This window comes from Aquila chrysaetos, chromosome 13 (genome assembly GCF_900496995.4).
Source record: "Aquila chrysaetos chrysaetos chromosome 13, bAquChr1.4, whole genome shotgun sequence".
In the NCBI taxonomy this organism is placed as follows: domain Eukaryota; kingdom Metazoa; phylum Chordata; class Aves; order Accipitriformes; family Accipitridae; genus Aquila; species Aquila chrysaetos.
The window spans coordinates 33,632,334-33,653,935 of NC_044016.1; the positions used below are offsets into that span (position 1 = coordinate 33,632,334).

General features: G+C 36.4%; 1 protein-coding gene across 3 annotated transcripts in view; it reads right to left on the reverse strand.

Annotated features, from left to right (window-relative positions):
• Nucleotides 1–21,602, reverse strand: part of FAM120B (family with sequence similarity 120B) — a 55,803-nt gene that overhangs the window by 23,245 nt on the left and 10,956 nt on the right. For all 3 annotated transcript variants that reach the window (XM_030035570.2, XM_030035571.2, XM_030035569.2), the window contains 3 exons: nucleotides 18,421–18,516; nucleotides 12,056–12,228; nucleotides 8,564–8,656 (listed from right to left, as the gene is read on the reverse strand). In XM_030035570.2, coding sequence (XP_029891430.1) covers nucleotides 8,564–8,656; nucleotides 12,056–12,228; nucleotides 18,421–18,516 — 362 coding nt within the window. The remainder of the gene's footprint in view (nucleotides 1–8,563; nucleotides 8,657–12,055; nucleotides 12,229–18,420; nucleotides 18,517–21,602) is intronic.

Below are 21,602 nucleotides of genomic sequence, written 5' to 3' on the forward strand. Positions count from 1 at the left end.
TCCTACAATTGAAAAATATTACTTGCCATTGTTGCTAGACCGAAGTATGCCTCTGTTGTGTTGAAGCCTCAGTGTACAAATACAACATACAACTGTATAATTTTGCTAAAAAGTAAATAACACTGATCAGATTGAGGGATGGTTTTTCAAAAGTGTATTGGCATAGCTCTGTTTTTATTAAATTCAGTAGTAAAGCTCTCATTGACTTTAGTAGGAACTTATGGAACTTCAGTCCTAGCATAGAAATATTTTCTGCCAAGATGTATTTCTGTATCCTATACACAGAAAGTAAATAGAAAACTATTGCTAAGTAGGAAATGATACTGAGGTATGCGTTAACTGCCCTTGCTAAAACCAATACATAATTTCGTATTTGGCAAGGAACTGAATGCCTCTTCTTTTAAATCTATCAGGGGAATATATAGCAGCCTAGCTGAATGTAACACACCTTTTTAGTTAATGTGCATGTGCTTCCTACTAGTGCTGGTGTGACACTAGAGACACTGATTAGATTCCTAAACCAATTAACTAAATCTCCCCATAAATTTTGTTTGGAGGTAACACACAACCACCTTTACACATCTGGTATTTACTGTCCCTGTGTGTTGTTTCTTCACTTGTAACACTTATAACAGTGAACATCAAACGAAGTAATCCCAAAATAAAGGTGAAGGGGTGGAGAATATATGTGTGACATCAATATTAATGTTAAGAACATATTAAAAATTCACATTTATACAGCACTTTTGGCTAAAGAACTTCTATTATTGAGACTACTGATGCATGAGTGTTACAAGTAAGAACTAAAATACAAGAAAGAACTGAACAATTTGACCAAAGTCATAGAGGAAGCAATAGATAGGAACCGGACACCATCTTGACTTTTAACCCCTGGACAATGATAATGGTCAATCAAGAATACACTTGAAAAGAAAGCGAACGAATCAGTTCTTGGTTAGCCTGGCTGTTTCTGATATCTTCAAGATGAACATTTCTACTACAGTAATTTGAAAAATTCCAGTACATCCTACAAAGCACTGCAACCATATGCCTAAAGGCTTGTTTTATCTTTTTTCTCCATTCACCTATAAATGTCTCATTAGGTCATTTCAGGAAACACTTTTGCTTCTCCGAAGTTACACATAGCCATCTGCTTCTCCAGGGACAGCCTGGACAGATATGCAGCTTGCGTTCCTGCTCAGGCGTGACAGGGGCACGCAGGTATGACAGGCAGGTGCCACCGCTTCCGGACGGCACCCTGCCTTCCCTCCCTGGCTCCAGCCCCTGCGCGTCACCTGCCCTGTGGGGACACAGGTCAGCCCTTAAAGGCAAGGGAGAGCAACCCCACCTCCAACCCGCACGTACTGCTTGTTCCTTCTAACATACAATATGCAAGGAAGCGAAAACTATCTACCTGATGAGTAAACGTACACTTTGACCAACACTAACTCGGCAGGAAAATGTCAGCTGATACCAGAAATTATTTTCCCTCTCTGTAATAAGTTACCTCCGACTTTTTCAAAGCTATCAGTTTGCTTAATATTTTGGGAGAGCTTTATTACCTTCACTACCAATAACTACATTTCACTTTCTGCAATATTATTAGGCATGGATTAAAAATTAACAGTAACTTTGTTATCTGAAATTCCGGAGTGTCTTTTACCTTGAGAACATCCTGAATAATTCTTCATGCTATATAAAGTCTAAAAGCAATTTATAACTGAAACATTGCTGCTATTTCTTTGCTGTTGAAACCTTGCTAATAATGAGCTACAGGGCAGTAAAGGGGAAAACTCACAGAAAAGCAGAGCAAACTTACACAGTTATGGAGAAAAATGCATGATCGTCTTCCACAAAGGAATACAAATCCTCTCTTTTAAGGCCCTTGCTCAAAATCTTACTCAAGATTTTCTCCACAAGCAAACTGAATCCAACTAAATGAATGCATTTTTCTCAGAAGGTAGAAGAGCTGATCTAGTCACGCTGGGGTTTGTACTTGTGCCAGTGACACATAACAGAATTCACACATATCAGAATTCACGTGTTATGTGAATTCTGATACTACAGCTTATGTCAAATGTAAAAAATGTTCAGGGAAATAGACTCTAATAATACTAATAAATATACCACGTTTGGTAAAGAAGAAAATGGGGGAAAGCAGGGCAGAACAGCAATCTTGTCTGGAAGTTGGTATGTTAGCCTAAGAAATTTTTTTTATGTGTTTATGAACCAACAGCAGCAAAGAAAGGTAGAGTCAGTTGACTATGCAACAGGACCAAGAAAACTTGCATTTCTTCAGACCTTCAAAAGATGCTTATGAAAACAGTAACAGATTTCGAGATGGGACTTTCAAAAAATGCTGAAAGCAGTGAGTAACTTTAGCTCCTGAGATATAATTGTATTTGCACTAATGCTTGATCTGTGCAAGTGCAATACTTCACTCTCAGTAACAGACCAGGGGAGCCATACCCACCACTTCAAAGTCATTACAGAAAATAAATAGGTTCTGCAGTACAAAAGCAGCATAGTGAACTAGGCATGCAGGCCCAAGAGGCCAAAACACACTTATTAAGAGAAAAAGAGTCTAGACGCCTGATTTAATATAAGCAGGCTCATTTAACACAACTTTCTCTTGATTAATCATGTAATTTTTTTTTTAATATTTAAAATGAAAACTAATTTCACTACTTGCAGACTTGAACTGTTTGTATTTGGACTAGTTCATTTAAGACTATCTTGAGGACATGAGAAGCAAGTTATATTTCTGAGGTTGAACAGGGACTGAACCAATCTCACCTTGAAATCAAATCCCATACTGCTGCACTTTTGTTCTAGATTAGCCCAGAACACTGAGAAAACCTAAAGACTGCAGATGAGAGAACGGGCTGAGAATCAATGCCAAGATCAGTAAACCACCTCAATCCCCACCATTCCCCACCCCCTGCCAGTTACAATCTCACCTACCATTTTAAAAACACTTTTGACAGATGCAAATTTTGTGGGAATATAAACCTCGATTCAGTAAAGCATTTGGGAACGCACTCAAATTCCACTTTAGTTAATACTAGCGTAAATCACAGATGCAGGTCCTAAGTATGTAAGAGAGGTTTATCTATGAGATCTTTACAATATTCTTACTTGTATTTTATGTTTCACTCAATCCAATTAGACCTCAAGCAAGTATTTATTAGGAAACAGTCACACAGGCACAATAAACATACGCTCCCTGGGGGAGAAAGGATTTTTTTTTTAAACTATTTTGAAAAATATAGATAGCTCACAAAGGCTGTTTGGAGTCTGTCTGAAAAGTATCACATCTAATGGTGTTGACAAACGTAGCTCGGCTTGCCAAATAGGTCAGAAGATTGAAATTCTGGAATGTTCAGAATCTGGGTATTATTTATGCTTTTCTGTCTGCATGGCAAGGGAGAAAGAATACAGAGTTTAAAAATACAGAATGGATTTAGCAACATCCTTCTGAAATTTGAGGGACCCTAACCAAGATACCTACACACTACTCTAAAACATACTGCTTTTTTGCATGAATGTGGCTAAGTATGCCTCAGGAAAACATTCAGAGAAAAGTATCTTGTGTAATATTGGTATAATACTATTACCAAGCTGATTTTGCTTCCATGACACTGTACAACGGAAAATATTTGAAGGTTCCATGCAACTACAATTCTTGCTAAAGCTATTTCTGCCTGTCAAACTAGTTAACTAGCTTGCTGAGTATTTTACTATTCCAAAAGCTAATTAAGTAATACTTAAGTAATACTTAATATGTATTTTGTGAAAGTTCATTTGCAATCAAATTGCAAAGACGCTCTGGAGCTTATAATTTAAAATCTAAAATGACTGCACTCATTTCATATCAGTAGTACTTTTTAAATAACTGAAAGCACTGGAAAAATTGAAGGAATACACTTCAGTGCTTGACTTTCTTATACCGCATACACAGCCAAACTGTTCCTTTTACAAGTGGCACAAGAGATGTAATTACTCCAAAGCAGATATTCTGGCATAACTGGCTATTTTATGGCAAAGCTATTGTGGTTTAACCTGGCAGGTAGCTAAACACCACACAGCCATGTACTCATTCCCACCCCAGCAGGATGGGGGAGAGAATCAGAAAAAAGGTAAAACTCATGGGTTGAAATAAAGACAGTGTAACAGGACAGAAAAGGAAGGGGAAAATCATAATAATAATAATAATAATAATAATGGCAAAAGAATATACAAAACAAGTGATGCACAATGCAATTACTCACCACCCGCTGACCAATGATGCCCAGCCAGTCCCCAAGCAGTGGGTCACCACTCCCCAGCCAACTCCCCCCAGATTTTTTGTTCAGCATGATGTCATACAGTCTGGTATATCCCTTTGGCCAGTTTGGGTCAGCTGTCCCAGCTGTGTCCCCTCCCAGCTTCCTGTGCACCCCCAGCCTCCTTGCTGGCTGGGTGGTGTGAGAAGCTGAAAAGCACTGCTCAGCAACAACCAAACCATCAGTGTGTTATCAACATTATTCTCATCCTAAATCCAAAACACAGCACTATACCAGCTGCTAGGAAAAAAATTAACTCTATCCCAGCCAAAACCTGGACAGCTATAAAGAGGTTGTAAATGTCATAAATTCTAGCAGTGATGTGTATGTCCACCTGTGCATCTGCTACTAACTTGGAGTTTGTATTTTCTGACATACATTTCACTTTTAAAAGCATTTAACAGGACCCAGATTTCATCTACCTATTTCCAGGTGTATTTTCTTTTTAACCAAATTTTCCCATCTCATCTTTGGCCACATCCTTCAGAAAAAATGTGATTCACAACTTTACACCTCCAATACAAATTTTTCACATATTCACATATTTAGAGAACTCTTAGAAAAAATGTATTTGTATTTATAAGTCCTTATGGCCTCTCCTGTTTGGGCAGTATTTTACATGCATTACAGGTGAACAATGATCTATAATTGCACTTGTAAACAACAAGGGCAAGCACAATATAAGAAACAAGACTGCAAGCATGACTGCTGGTGCCTCTTTTTCTCTACAATGGCCTCAAAGTTAGACTGATGGCTCTCTGGGCTTTTTGCCAAAACCGCACACCAGATTAAAATAGAAAGAAGGGAAATAGGCAACCTGGGGTCCAAAATTTAATTCTGACCTTATGTATAAGCTCTATGGGAGGCTTGGGCAAAGCAGACTGTTAATCTGCCGTATAAGGGGGGGGCACAAGGAAACTAGAAAAAAAAACTTACAAGAAAAAGAATGTATAAAATCTCTTCTCTATCGTGTGCACATTTTGGCATTTTGAAACCATCGATCTTGAAAAATAATCAAATCTTCATGTATAAACATTGTGTTATTCCCAGAAAGTAATACTTAGTGTGCATTTTAGTTACATGTCTACAGCCCACTTTCTTTCAGCATGAGATAAACTGTATTTTTTATGGCTTTAACCCACTTTATTCAAACCATGGACATTTCTGTTTCATAAATTTGCGGGTTTAGGGATCTCATTAACTATGAAATATGGATAGCATATCAGAAAGCAGATTTGAAAGTGAAGTCTGAAAAGTTCATTTCATCCTATCAGAAGAACAGGCTCTATATACATTTTCTTTCATACTTCACAGTGGAAGTTAAGTTTTCTTCTGCTAAAACATATTTGCTAAGGGACACCTTTGCAGAAACAGAGCAATTTTTTTTGATCAAATCAGTGTTCTTCACAGAACTGTTTACAAGCAGTAAACATTTTTTCTACATCTAAAATAATAATACAGTGTTAAGTCCAAAATTGCAAATGACCAAACATTTCCATAAAATTTTGCAGATGCTGACTAAGTTTAATATAACTTCCTTGAAAGCTCTGTTATTAAGTTGTTTCTAGCGATCACGTTTAACTTCTCAGTGGAGAAGAAAAAGTATGGTAAACAGATTAAACTCTATTCCTCTGTTTTCCTACTATAAACCCTATAAATTAATTAGCTATGTACTAGTGTAATTCACTGCACTTGGATCCTTTGATTTTAAACACAAATACCTAGAAAATTAAGCTGTTAAATACCTATTGATACCTTATTTACTAATTGTTAAGATAACAGCATAGCTTAATTTTGTAAAACTACTAAATCAACATAGTAATGAGTAAAAACAGTTTAAGCTATTCTGAGATGGACTCTTGAAAATGAGATGTTTGAATTACAATGCTCAAAAAGCTTGCTTTATTGATAATTATTTTCAGAATATTTATTTAAGATATTCTACTAGTTTAGTCTCCTGCCCTTCCAAGAGAAAATTCACAGGACATTATTACGTTCATCTACACACCCTATTTCAGAAGCACACAAACAGGAAACAGACCATTTTTTACTCTTCTTGTGAAGTGAGATTAACCTCATATATATCTTCACATTGCTCCTGGTGCTACCACAAAATTACAGGTGTCTTATATATGAAGAAAAAAATTATTTTTATGGCAATTAATACAACATAACATCTCTTGATATAGCTTGACAAGTCAGAGATACACAACAAACTGAGAAACAGCAACTATTTTCCACTGGGAGATCAGGTCATCAAAACACAGGAAGGGACGTTAATTTGCAGGCAATGGGGGACAGCTCTGAAACTGTTATTCACCTATTCACAACCTTAGAAGGGAAAGGGGCCAAAAATCTTTCCTCACTGCTCTCTTCCGAGGGATTTATTCTAGCTCAAACTACTACAAAAGGCACTACCATGAATTTCAACAGAATAAGACAAGGAAGTGCTCTACAAAATAGCCTGATACAAAAATTTCAACTGTGTTATATCAATCTTTTGCTGGTTTTTAGCACAGCAGAAGGCATTCTGCATCAGTGCATGAAGTGCTGTAACAGTGCAAGAGTGATGTAACTTTGGAGAGTACCTGCCAATAGCATGCATAAGTCAATTCCAACAACATACTGTCCACTTCATAGCGATATACCATACAGTGTAAGACCAGCTTCAAGTTTCATGTACTTTTATGTCAACAACAGAAAAGCAGACAGTATCTGATCTGCCATAAGCTTTGTGGGATAGTTACAAAATTTTGTGAACAACTTTGAATTAGGAGAATGACTGCTGAGTAGTGTATATTGATTAATATTACATGTTTGGATGCAACACTCAGACTTAAAATTTCACAGAACCACAACAAAAATCACACAAAAACATCCAATTCAAACAGAATAAACTTCCAAGCACTTTAGAAACTTACATAATAATACCTGTAAGTGCACCTGTAAAAAAATTGTTTCAACACTTCCCACTTATGCTTGGCTTCCTTTATGCTTTTACTGAATGACTGCCACAACAGACTTGATAAAATAATCATACTCTCAATGTTAAGTGCAACACTATGTGCAATCATATCTTCAACAGAAATAAATCCTACATTTTTGCTGTTTTCCATATTGCCTTCATCTCATTGCCTCCTTTTTGTGACACAGATCTAACACTTGATCAGCTGCAGAACAAATTTGTGCTGAATTCCGAAAAAACTGACAGGAGGCTGGGCTCTACCTGTTAAACTGAATCAAATAATGAAACTGGAATCACACTGGTTTTGTTATTTTGGTCCCCGTGCACTAGAAATGGATGGATAGTAACAGGAACGGTCGGTTTACCCTGCCATCAGCAAAAAGTACTTTTAAAACTCTTAACATGGACTGTTTAAAGTAACAGAGAATTTATTGAAAATATAAGCAAGATTTTCAGAGGGAAGATACGTTAAGGTTCCAACCATTTCTAACCTTTTCCCCCTTACTTTTAAGTAAACCCACAACTCAAATAGCCATCGACATTTGCAGTCTGTGCTGTACACTGCTAATACTTTGAATACAATCTCAAGCTATGAGACTGAAAGTACTCTTGTATAATTAGATATGCAAGAAGAACTATTTAGATCGTTCTACTGCAATAACAATGTAGGATCCTGCTTTTCCACATGTAGATTCAAGAAGATAGGAAAGGAAAAAAAAAGTTGCACAGCGTATATAAAAATTTTAAAAAGAACTCCTGAATAATTACCAAATAGTGTGATCCAAAAAGTCTACACTACAGTGGGCCACATTATGTAACAAGACATTTTTTCTGGTTAGGTTTATGTTATGTTTATGTTCTCCCACAAGTAGTAATACTAAACTTTATTTAATGTAGTGATTTTCATTCAATTTATGTCCCAAAACACCATCCTCCTCAGGAAAAGAGAATAAAGCAGTGTTGCAAGACAGGATTCACCATTACAAATTTTCCATCAGCTGGAAGTCTGGAAGCCAAGTCAGGAAGAAATCTGAGACTAATTCGCTCACCCTAGGACTGCAACCACTAGAAAATGTCCTCTTTTTTTTTTTTTTTAAAGTGATTAACAAATGTAAGTATTCACATGAACTGTAGCACATTAAAAGCCTATATAGTTACCAAGACCTTCAGTTCCCATATTTGAAAAAAATTAATGTAGAAGAATTTTCCCCCCAAATATTTATCCCAAAGCTATCATGAACATTTTATGTTACTCAGTTATTCCAGTCCATACCTGCAAACCTGCCAGTTGAGCAGCTGACTTCCCTTTGAGGCAGAGAATGAGTGCCACAAACGCATTTAAGTCCTCCAGAGAGAGGCTACTGACCTAAAGCAGGTGAAAAAATAACATATTATTTGAAGGCTCTGAAAAGGAACTTTCTGAAAATTGACTCTTCTTGCTCAAGCACATCAAACTTAAATCAATGACCTCCTGAAGTTATGACCACCATGAATGCATCATCTAGGAAAAGACACTTCAAGGGAACAAAAAACTCTCACAACTTGAATGAAGTGCATACCCCAATACCCATGTATAGTGTATATACATGGATTTCCACATACCAAACAAAATGCCCACCCTTCATGTATTCCTTTCTCCTCTTCCCCTGGAGATTTTTAATAACAGGAAATTTCATCTCCATACCACTAAGCATAGTAAAAACAAATGAGATTTAAAAAAATATATAAATTGCTTTATCATCAAGATCCAGAATAAAAACCACCTCAATGAGCCACAGATGTGAAGAGCATTAGGATTTCTTTCAAATGCTTACATGGTTATCTGCTAGAAACTTTAAAAATAATCTTTCAATTACCTATTTTAAGCTAAATTTCAGGATTTAACAAAACATATTTGGATTCTTTTAGGTTTTTAGGCTACATACTGAAGTGGGAAGAACTCAAAACTATAAGAAAACTAAAACTAAACCGTTCAAGTGGGAAAACATAAAGAAAAACTCTAAATTCACGTAACAGTTCACTCCAGTACTTCTATCAGAAAAGGGAGAACGGGGGCATTTACTGTTGTGAAAAAGTATTCCGAGATTCTACAGAGGTACATTGTCACCTCAGGAGAGAGACAGAGGGCCAGCGCTAAGATCTGATAATGGCCCTACTTTACCCTGTATTTCAAGTCAGGTGTCACCTTTGTGTAGACGGCAACAAGAGAGGTTTACTAAACCTGCACATTTTACACACTGCAGTAACAGAAAAAGTGACATCCATCTACGAAACAATTCTTAATACTTGCACAATTTTGTCCTAAGAAAAGTAAGTCAAAGGTTGCTTGCAAGTACAACAGCAAGGAAATGCCCCTAACAGAGCAGATGAGCCAAAATATTTACGAGTATCAAAACACTTCTTTACAGAAATATTTTATTCAGTAACCGAACTTGGTGAGTTATCACACTTCCATTGTCAGATTTCTTCCAAAACTATAACAGCTTGAACGAGAAATTTCCCCTTTTTCTGGAGGCTCCACAGTTTGATATTTGAACTCATTCACTCCTTTCCCCTACTTTAAAGACAGACCTATTATTTTGTAATTTTTTCACTATTTTGTTATTAATTTGGAGAATATTTGAAAAGTACCCTCACTGAAAAGACTACTTGTCAAATCGACACTTTCTTTACATAGTTAAGATTTGCTTATTGGAAATTTTTTCTCACTTTAAAAAAACAATGTGTCTGAAATTTTCATTAAATACTTGCACATAAATTTTGAGGAAGCCAGGTGGGTTGATCAGTATGCTGGTTCCTGCAAAAACCTAAGCTTTAGGTTAGATTAAATGATAAGTAATGAAATTTTTAAGAAGCTTATTTCTCCCTCACATGAGCTGAAGGAAATGATGTTAGCCTGCTTCAAGGCAACCTACAATTGCTCAAGTTAAAAAACCTTTGGGGTAACAATCCACTTTCCCTCTCTAATACAAATGTAGGACTGAAGTGTAAAGACAAGAATTAGGCCACAGTTAGACCAGCATTGTTTTCTCAGCTATAAAACAAATGGAAGCAGTATGGCCAGCTCAAAGCATGGCTGCTGACACTCTTGCTCTCATGTTTTCCTCTCAAACACCCCAAGAAAACAAATGGACAATATCAGAGAACTAATGAAAGTTTAAAACAACTCACCAATGAAAAACATTTCAATCCAAATCAGTTCCCTAGTCTGGTTCACAGGGTAGATTGTGTCAGTGCAACTCAGAGGGCAGAAAAGAACCAGAAAACGGGACAGGTGTTGAGAAACTGGCACTGCCATGAAAAACCTTCCATCAAACTAAGCCTTTGCATGATCTCTCCGCTATTATTCTTGTTGAAAACATGAGCTGCAAAACTATTTTCATCTCTGTTTTTAATGTTAGACATTAGATAATAAGTTCTGAAAACCATATCCCTAACAAGCAATTTTTTTCCATTTTATTAATATGCTGTGATCAAGGCTCAGTAAATCCACATTTCTGTAGGTGTTCTGTCCTGTTACTCCTCTTCTTAATCCCTCTAAAGAAACCCTTCTCAAATAATTTAGTAATCATGCTATGAAAGGGTGTACAGGATAGCACAACAAATAAACAAAACAGTGAAAATAGATAAATAAATGGAACTATGATTTCATATCCAAATATGAAAAACACTTAAAGCATGTTAAAAACTAAGTACATGATACGTATCTTGCTGAATTGAAACCGCAAGGCATGAAATTATGTTTAATGATTTCATCTTCAAAAATCTTTCCATTTATATTCTGCTATAGAAAAATTAAAGAAAAAAAAAGAGCTATATGGATCATTTGTATTATTCCCACATGTACCTCCTCAATGTATCATCTAAGTTTGAGCAAACACGTATGAAGGAAAAAGAAAGGAAAAGTCAGGGAGAACTTGTTTTCATGTATCACACACCATTATAAATCTGTTATTAAGGAAAGTGAAGTCTGAAAAAGCAAAACAAAAGAAAAAACACAGCTCAGTATAAGTAAAATTGCAACAGAGCTTATCAGATTAGATATTATAATTTTCTCATCCTCAAGAGAGGAAAATCTGCTTGTGAGATCAGCATTTGAAAGGTGGCAAGTACAGACAATATATTAAATACCTAAGATAAATGTAAATAATGAAGCAATATTGTATTTAATCTTGTGTTCCTTTTTCTTACAGTTAAGGTAGTCTGCAGGCTGCCAAATGTTTGGAATTATAACAGAACTGCTACCTAATGATGCCCTATTACTCAGAACTTAATGAGAAGAGCCATATCCTCAATTCTGGCTTGAAACCGAGTAGATTGACAAGATGGTGTGAAAAAGTAGTGAGAGCTGACTAAATATTTATATTGTCTGTTTGCACAGCCTGCATAGTCACCTGACGGAATATCTTCTTTTGACGACACAAAGGAAACACAAAAGGAGCAGCTTTAATTTGCAAACAGGTCCCAAAAAGTGGGGGAAATCCCTCAGTTTATACTCTCTCTGTTAAACTGCCCAAGGGGCTTTGTCATGGGCATGTGAGAGTTATGATTAACAACTGAAAAAACCCAAGTGTTTCTTGAACAGGATGATGCATGTTAAATGGAGTAATTAAAAATACTGTAATGCAGTACTATTATATTTGATCAACTATGCCTACAGTAAAGATTAAGAGAAAAATCCAGCACAGTCTAGCAAGAAACAGTTTATTAGTCAATCACATCTATCAGGGCTGACAGCTGAAGAAAAAGCAACTGTCCCCATTACCTGCATCATAAGATAGGCCAGCAAGCAGCAGAATGCTGCAACAGGTGCTTCTAGAGCTTGGAGCTCTTCCATCCCGTCCTGAAGGTGAAAACATGCCAGAAATGTACTATACCGTTGCTTTTCCACGTCAGGTCCTTTGGCAAACCACAGTGTTTTCAAATTAGGTGTTCCACCTACAAAAGAAACCCATTCTTTTATCTTGGCAGCAGCAAGATAAAACATGCCTACCTCATTACAGTCTGAAAGGAAACAACTGATCTGTTCTTGGCACTTGCAAGGACCACAGAGTTGAAAATAAAATATATTTGACAAAACTTGGCATTTAAAAAAAAAAATTAACAAAAAAATTATGGCCTGTAATTTAAACAAATTGTATTGAATACAGGCATGTTTAAGCAGAGTGGACTGAATTCAGTTGTTACAACAATATAGACAACTCTGAGACAGCAGGCTTTTACCCTTTGCAAGAACAAAGTTTGCCTACAAGTGTGTCCTCTCCCTTGGGGATCCACAGCATTAAATGTGGTTAACTTCATCATAAAATAGTGATTCAGCAGAAAACAACCATGTCTGTTTCTTCTCTCTCTCTCCTAGAGCTAGCGTATCAGCTCCCTCATAATCACCTGTTTTAATGAACAAACTGGTCACCTATGCCATTTGCTGGCAAACATGCATGCTCCACAAAACACTGTGCTGGTATGACTCCTCTGCAGCAGGTTCCATTTGGGAGCAAAAACCATGGCTATCTGGTATTTTGCACTCCCTAGGCTACTTTATGAAACGCTGTTGCAAACACACACAAAAGAACTGTCATCAGTTATGTATAATCTATCTTTCCAGACTTTCTATAGTTTCACCCTGGTCTCTAAACCCTTAATATTTACCCTGTGTTGCCATCTCCCAACTTGTGACACTTGTGAACTAATGTAAAATTTGCTCCTCACTTAAATTACATTTAATCCATTATCAAAATAAACACTAATGCATGTGAAATAATAGAACAACTAACTGGTTATGCCTAAGAATCCCAATTAAAGACAGAATCCTCCCATAAAGTACTGCTGCTTCTGTAGTTAAATAAAATGAGGTGTGAATTTTAAATGTGGACTAATTAAGCTACATTTGGTAACACCTTTTCCTTTTTTGTGTGACATGCAGCAGCTGTAGTCCAGTTAGGAACACTTGGTGATAATAAATGGTTAAAGTGACAAGGTGCTGAAATCTACATAGATGATGTTTATTTAGCCAAGAAAGCCCATTAACCAAATGGTACTAATTCTTTGGAGATGGGGAAACTAGAAGATAAGTCAGTATTTTCTTTCTTCAACTCCCTGATAGATGTTTCTTTTACTATTTTTAAGACTAACTCTCCCGTCAAAAGTTTTAACCATGTAAAGCACTACCATCATACAATCTGTAAGTTTCTAACCTTATTTTGTAGGGAAATATATATATTAAGAAAAAATACCAGTTGCCTGAATGGAGTTAGAAACGCAGGTTAGTGATAACACAAATACTGGCAGCGAGTGGGCCAGTACAGACAGCACAGTAAGACTCAGATTACTGGTTTTGATACTGGTAATTGCTGCCTTAAGAAAAAAACAAAGAACAGCAGAAACTGACTTCCAGGAAGAAAAGCAAATATAACATGCATAAAAACAAAACAAAGCCAACTTTTCCTACCAAGGCTAAGCAACTTTAATGTGCAGGACAATTTTTACATGGGTAAACTCAAAGTGTTTTGAAGGTTTCTGCTTTCCAGAAGGTTCCCAATCAGCTGCATATGAAGAAATACGCCAAGAATCAGTTAAAGGAAAGTACTCTTTCCATCTCTACAGTTTTTTTTTTTAAATGAATTGCATCCAGGGGTATACCTAATAATAGAAATTTTTCTTTCTTCAGAGTAAAACCATGAACTACATCAATAATCAAGATTACATATCTATATTGAGAGTGCTCAACAAAAAATTCAAGACATCTTTTCCATAAACAGTTTCTTACACTTTCAGAAACAACATCTACTTGTGCCTGGGAAAAAGAGGTACTCATGAATTATGAGTTATTTACTCTGGGAAAGAAAAATTGACGCTATCTCCTTTTGGAACATACCAACCAAAAGCCTTATTTTTCTGAAAGGATCTCTTCTACAAGTAATTAAATTCCATGTAATATCCATTATATTAACCCTTAAATGAAAGATAAGTAAAACAAACAAATACACTGAAGTTTAATGACTCTCCTATCATGCATACAGTCAACAACAGACCTAAGATTCATATACAGTAGACCCACAAAACTGTTCTCTGCTCTAGTTACATCCTCACTACGTACTTTACAGCAATTAGAAAACACTCTTGAAAAAGAGAAATTTACTTGGATAGGGAGGAGAAATATTTTAATTTCTGAACACATCTAAATATTTACTAAATTAACCTTAAAAAAACCCCAAAACTGAGTAACAAAAGCGAAACAGAACAAAACATACTTAGATATATGTAATTGATACATCTTTACTGCAAAGATTAGTCATGAGAAAATTGTCTGTCTTACCGGGGTCATAGGAACCACAAGTTCCTATGAATTACAGAGAGATACTCAAACAGTACATATGGTTACGGTTATTCTCAACATGCACAAAACTGTGTGAAAACCATATTCAGTACTATGTAAACTGTAGTCCTTGAGACTTGGAACTCCAAGAAGAGCACCACAAAGACCTCCATGGAGGTCAAGAGGTACTACTTGCCTAAACACAAAAATGGACAACCAACAAATTATGAGAAAAAGCATTGATTAAATTTTTTTTTTTTTTTACTTTTTCCTTTTCACTCACACATTTAAAGACATTGTCATATAGAAAGCATCATGATAAACAAGAGCACTTCAACGGAATACATAAATATTTCATTTGTCTGAACTTCAATAACTGGTTTATGAATATGCAATGCATGCAGAAGTTGTGGAATGCATTAATACTACGGTATCGTTGAACTCAAGGCTTACAGAAAGGTGATCCTCACATTCATATCAACTTAAAACATGTCATCATTATGTATATAGATATAAATGTATAATATTAACTGCTCATGTATATTTGAAGTAATGACTATTGAAATTTCATTTTATAACACCAATAATAGAACTTTAACACTTCATCGTTTTACATGCTCATGTAAATACAGAGCAATAAAAATCAGTTTGTAAAAACGTACTTGCTAGGAACACTCAATATTAACTTGTCAACAACTATGGCCAATTTTAAAGATGCCATAAACCCAAATGCCAATTAAATTTGACCATTAAAGAAGCATTCCAGAGACAGGATTTTGAACATAAGCGTATTCATGACATATTGCTATAAGATGTAATCATTAGCGTACTGAAAGTACATCCAAACTCCTGTGGTATGAAGCTACAATATCCTACACATTTTCAGAAATAAAATGAAAAGCAGAATCCATACATTTCTAGTAAAGACAAAACTTCCTCTGTTCCATATGAACTGCACACATATCAAATAGATCAGCTATGTTCACAAGACATGGACGTTAAACAGTATTTCCTTGGGTCACATATCTTCTAACAAAATTCATTTCTCAGAGATGATTTTTATCAATTTAAGTGCTGCTCTGTCAATGTATGGGAAACATCATGATCACATTCATTCAACTGAAAGGAAACATTCCAGAAGGGAGAAAGAGAGACAGAGAATGAGAGCAACCGCAGATGCTAATTCAGAAGACTGTCTCTCAAGAAAAATATATATACATAATACACACTATATTTTAAATATATTTTAAGCTATCATCTTACAGCCTTTAGGTTTCAATATTTCATTTTTTTTAAAAAAGCTAACATTCAATCACCTGCAAGCTTTTCAGATACAAGACAGTTCTGCTGTTTTATACACACACAAAAAAACCCATCAGTGGGAATTCTACTTTTTTTTTTTTTTTTAAGATCAATGTGAAATTTAAAATGTTTATGGTTATGCACATTACAGTTCAAAGTTCATATCAAATAGGCTTTCTTCAGACTTTTTAAATCTAGATCATATTCAATAGAGTCAGGATTTCCCATATATTCTTAGTACACTTCTAAAGTAGTTGTGATAATGAGGTTATCTTTTTTTTTCCAAAAAAGATAAAACAAAGAACCTTCCCAGATTAATTGCACCTGTGATTTTTGAAATAGTTTCTGGTTAGTTTTTTTCTCTTTTTGAGTAACCTTATCTTGATTGACAGCTTTGAACTCTAACTTCCTATAACAACTTCTTTAAATTTAGCTCTAAATATGATCCCTGTCTGAAAAACGTGATGCGCTGTTGAGAACCTTATTTGGTGAATTAGAAAGTCATGCTGTGGAAAATAAAAGAGGCATGAGTGAATGTAAGGCATACAAATATGGACTGCAAAAATTTTAGAAAAATATTTGTTCGCTGAAGGAATGACAACAGAGCACTAAAAATAAACACTAGAAGTCCTCCTCCCCTTTTTTAATAGTCTGCTTGAACAGCCTTTCATTACTGAGTTAGTAAAGATTATGGCTGAGAAGATGCTGGTTTTATAAACTCCTGTTATGTGGTTGCTATAAACAAACACACACAGTGATTTTAAATCCTATTTATTGTCAACATGAAGGTGGGTTCTATGTGTAGCGTGTTTGCAGAGCAATAGCACCAGAGTACATGAGATTAAGTGAATTCCTCTCCAGGAAGGGAGGAAGGTACTACACTATCTGGGAAGCAAAATTTCACAACAATAAATACAGTATATTTGCCATGCAAACTAACATGTAACTACATAGGTATGGTTTCATTGAGTTTTGTTTGCTTGTTTTACAAATGCATGTTCCCAGACCATTGTATGCTGAAATAAAACAGTTGTACAGGACAGACCGATCAATTTTTACCCTGCATATTCATATCCATTTGGAAAATTTCACAGCAATTTCATGCTATCATCAAGTCAATGAGATAATCACCCTCCTAATATTGTATCGGGGTACTGGACAATAAAACAACTGTGTATCAAATGAAACCTTGTTTGTACTTTGTCTATATAACTAATTTCTTTCCAAACAGTTCCTTTCAAAAGGATTTTGAAAAGGCTAGTATCTAAAGAGCAACTGTTTTTCCGTCATCCTTGAATCTGAAGACTCATTGAATATATGAGTTGCAAATATGAAGATAAATGTACAATCTTAGGATACCTTAAAAGAAAATTTACTATAACCCTAGAAAATTAAAAACAAGTAGGTTCTAAAGCAACCCCTAACCAACAAAAAAAACCCAAACAAACAAACAAACAAAAAAGTGCATGCATTTCATCTCCTTCTGAATTTGGATTTAGACCATATCCGAACAAGGACTGCTACAGAAAGCTCTGGGTACTGAGGGAAGAAGCGCTGGTAATTACTCTCAAAAAGTTGAGTAGATAATAATTTTTCTTAACAAGATATCAATAGTATTGTATATCAATGGAACTATTTCATTTCATACGAAAGACTAAAAAGAGCTCCTGATCCACATGATAGCAGATGACGAGAGAGAGAGAGAGAGAGAGCGCTATGAGAGTAAAGATAGAGTGTTTATGACTACAATAGCACGGACAAATGAACAATTAGAACAATTTTCCCTCTGAAATTACAAAACTGATACAGTACTGTTTACTTCCTATCCTAAACTTGTATTGCATCATACAATTTAGTGATAAAGAGATGAGTGACATATACAGTGCCCAATCTTTTCACTAAAGTGTATGATACTTCCTCATAAATGTAACACATTCCTCATAACACTGATTTCACTAAAAGTGTTCACAAATGTGTCCTTTACCAAAGGATAGGAGGTAAAACCACACAAAACACTTGATCCTTAAGACAGTAGAAACAGCTTCAGAGAAACAGAGCGCCTAATTATTCTTTTTATTGAAAGCTGGATTCTCTTTTGGGGTTGTCACACAGGTGATCTAAAAATGACCCTTTTTTATATTCTCCGCCAGTCTCATTAACACATTCTTTCAAACAGCTTAACAGAAGAATTCTGATATGGCCCTACACACCACTTATCCTGGCCTTAGAGCGGTATTTAGAACCTCTAAGAAATTGTTTGCCTTTTAGAACTGATGTTTGAATTAGCACTGGGTTTAACAAGACATAATAATAACATGTAGCTCAAAGCTGAATCCTATTATAATTACAGAGGGTGATTTAAAAGCAATTACAGGCATGCAGCATTTCTGCTTTAGCTCCTTGTTCTCCACAGTCATTTTGGATTCCATATCAAACATGTGATGATGGATTGTCTAACCTGATTTTAGTGATGTCATTATTTCAGTTCAGATTCAAACACATTTTTATTCTACCTGGAATAGAAGGTTGTACAGGTTGTATCAGCTCCGGCTGCTGGAGAGGATTTCCAAAATAGACAAACCACTCTTTTACCACAGGATAGGCTCCACCTAAAAAAGACAGAATTGGATCAGTAAGTCAAATGCCAAGTATTGCCATTACTGTAGAAGTTGGAAGCAGTGGTGATCAGGATTCTAAAGTAATAGAAGGTACTTCATAATGACTTGTTTGCTCAGCTTCTCCAGAAACAACCCAAGAAAAATTAGTTTTAGTATCTTTACAACAATTCATCAGAACAAACGAAGAGAGTTTGAATTATGTACTATAAACATGAATTTGGAGTTGGGAACTGCAGCCAAAAATGTAAGTATAAGAGTCTGTGGAAAGCATTCTAAAACAGCTTTCAGCCAATTTTAGGCCTTCCCATTCCAAGGCAGTTCAGGAAGCTGTGGAGGCATACGGCATAGCTTAGGGACCTATGTGAGCTATCTCAGTCTCTCAGGGCTGTCACACTGCCACATATGCAGGCAGTCCTTAATATGATTCTCCTCCCAACTTGCCCTGACATTTCCTGTGTCAGGATTTGAGACAAAATCTTTATAAGGAGGCCTTGATGGCTATTTGAAAGCTGACAGCAATGGAGTCATCCCACCGTCAGATGCAGAGCTTTTACAGCCCATTGTTCCAGACCTTTTATCTAGTATAAAGGGATTGTTTATGCATAATAGCTCAAGTGGCTTCCTACCCCCTAACCCCAACTCTGCCCCGCCCCCCAGTAAAGAGTAGGGTGCCTCTTAAATTAAAAATTCCACTACTTGAGTTGTGCATCTAACTACTTGATGCTTTTAAAAAAAAAAAAAAAAAAAAAAAAGAAAATACCCTCAGAAAAAACTCAAGCATTTAGGAATTTTTGAAATGCAGTCTATCCAATTTCCAAAAGTCAGCTCATAATCATTCCAATGCAAGTCTTCATAAAAAAACCCTAGAATCATTATTGTTGTTATAAATGGTGCTTCTGCATTCTGTCCAGATTTTGCTTATGGTAACTATGTCATAGTGCCCTAAATTTCCACCCTCTGTAGTCTAGTAAACAGTATGAAGCAAACAGATTTAGCTAGTCGTGGGCACTTGGAATAGCATTTTCAAATCTTTCCCAGGCAAATCTCAAAGCTTTTTTTTTCCTTCCCTTGTCCCTTTCCAGATTCACAGAATTGCATCTCTAACTCCTTCCAGGTCTTACCCAGTGCTGAAGCCACTGTTCTTAAAAATGCCTGCCTTTTATCATCAATTCCAATCACCCTGTGCTTTACTGCACGGGATTTCTGCTGCCACATTATGAAGCCTAATCAAAAACTTCACCTAGCTTAAAACAAACCAAACCAATCTCTCCAACACTCCCCTTTCCTTCCCTCCACCACCCCAAAAAGTTTGGTCACATTAATTTCCTGATCTCCTTTGTAGCTCAACGCTGCAAATGAACTGTTGGCATTAATGAATGAGTAGTGTGCTATGGTGCAAGGGCAGAAATTCCTCAGATGGAGTTCTAGTGTCAGGGATAAGAGAGGGGGAAAAGAACACGACAAAACCTCTTTTACAGCCCTGGTTCTTCCTTCCTTACCCATGGGCCTGCGGCACAAACTCCCAATAAAGGTGAGGGACTGAAGGACCAGGAACTGGACTTTGAGGGACAGCGTTACACCTGGCTTGCCATGCTTAACTGTTCAAAAACTGATGACATTAATAAAAAAATGAAAAATGCCTACACTGCAGGTGGGGGGAAAGCCTTAAACTGCACATTCCAGTAGCTGAATAGTCTCACATCTTGATTATAAATAATTGCCTATGATAACGCTATTTCAGGAACAAAGCCCTCCAATTTAATATCCCAAAGTCACTTTCAGAAACATTCTGATGTTTTAGCATTCTGTTTTGAGATTTATTATGTAAATTATTCTGCTTTATTCAATCTATTCAGCTCATTCAGCCTCCCAAATTTTAGCCTGGCTTCTTAAGGAAGCAAGCCTAGCACAATTATGACATCTGTCTTATAATTAATTCATGGATGCACTGCTCTGTTTCAACTAAATCTGACAGAGGAGGAGAGATTTCAAACACATTAAATTCCTAAACATTTTGTGCAGCTGGTGACTCAGCTGACAGAGGGATCAACTGAAAGAAAGGCAGGAAAGTCAAGTTACCTGTTGTATCTGAAATGGCAAATCTGGACAGCAAATCAATACACAAGTAGCTATGGAAGAGCTAGAGCTGAATAAAAAGCTAGATGGCATTTGGGGAGAGCAGGAGGCAATAGGGAACATAGTCGAGAACACCATATATTGCAGGAGGGAGTTGTCAAGGACACGGGAAGAAGTTAAGAGCATGCTAGGAAGAAGCATGGAAATATAAAAGCTTTGCTGAGGGGAAGCTGGTGGGGACAGTCACTCTTTAAGAGTTCCACAACTTGCAGAAAAACTTATCAAAATGTCTCTCGATTCCAAATGCCAGAGAAATACTATTTTTACATCACCCACCGAGCTCAAGCACAGTAAAAAGAGAAGTCAGTAGGAAACCTCTAGTTTTGTTCTTTTAATGTATGTTAATGTTGGTACAGGGCATAGCACCACATCAGCTGCATGCTTTTCACTATTATAGTCCATTACTAACAACAGTGTATTACTGTTCACGTAAGTAGCCAAATAAATAGAGCTGAAAGCAAGGTCCGGCAAACTGACAGCACATTAACATACCAAGAACAAAATGGAGACATGATTACTAAATGCCAACCCTCCCTGCATGGAAATATCTCTGGAAAAAACCAACAATTTTTCAAACTTTTTTCTGCACAATGCACATACAGAATACCACCAGTGAAATTTAAAAAATAGCAGTTCCTTTGTTTAAATAGATTCTGAACGACCTGTGGAAGCACTGCTTAGGCAGCCTAAGGAAAATTTCAACTATGTGCAAAACACGAGACAGTTGGAAATGCTGTTATGTGTGCTCCTCTACACCTGCAACAATGCCAGCCCTCCTGAGTGGTCACTGGTGATAACTGGCAAGAATCCTGCTAACGGACTGTTTCTGACAGTGCCAAAGAGAGGGTCAGTCTGGCCTGCTAATGTTAGAACTGGGAGTGATGCCAGGACTTCCAGGAGCTGGCCACGGGCTTAGGCTACATTACATAACCTCCTAATTG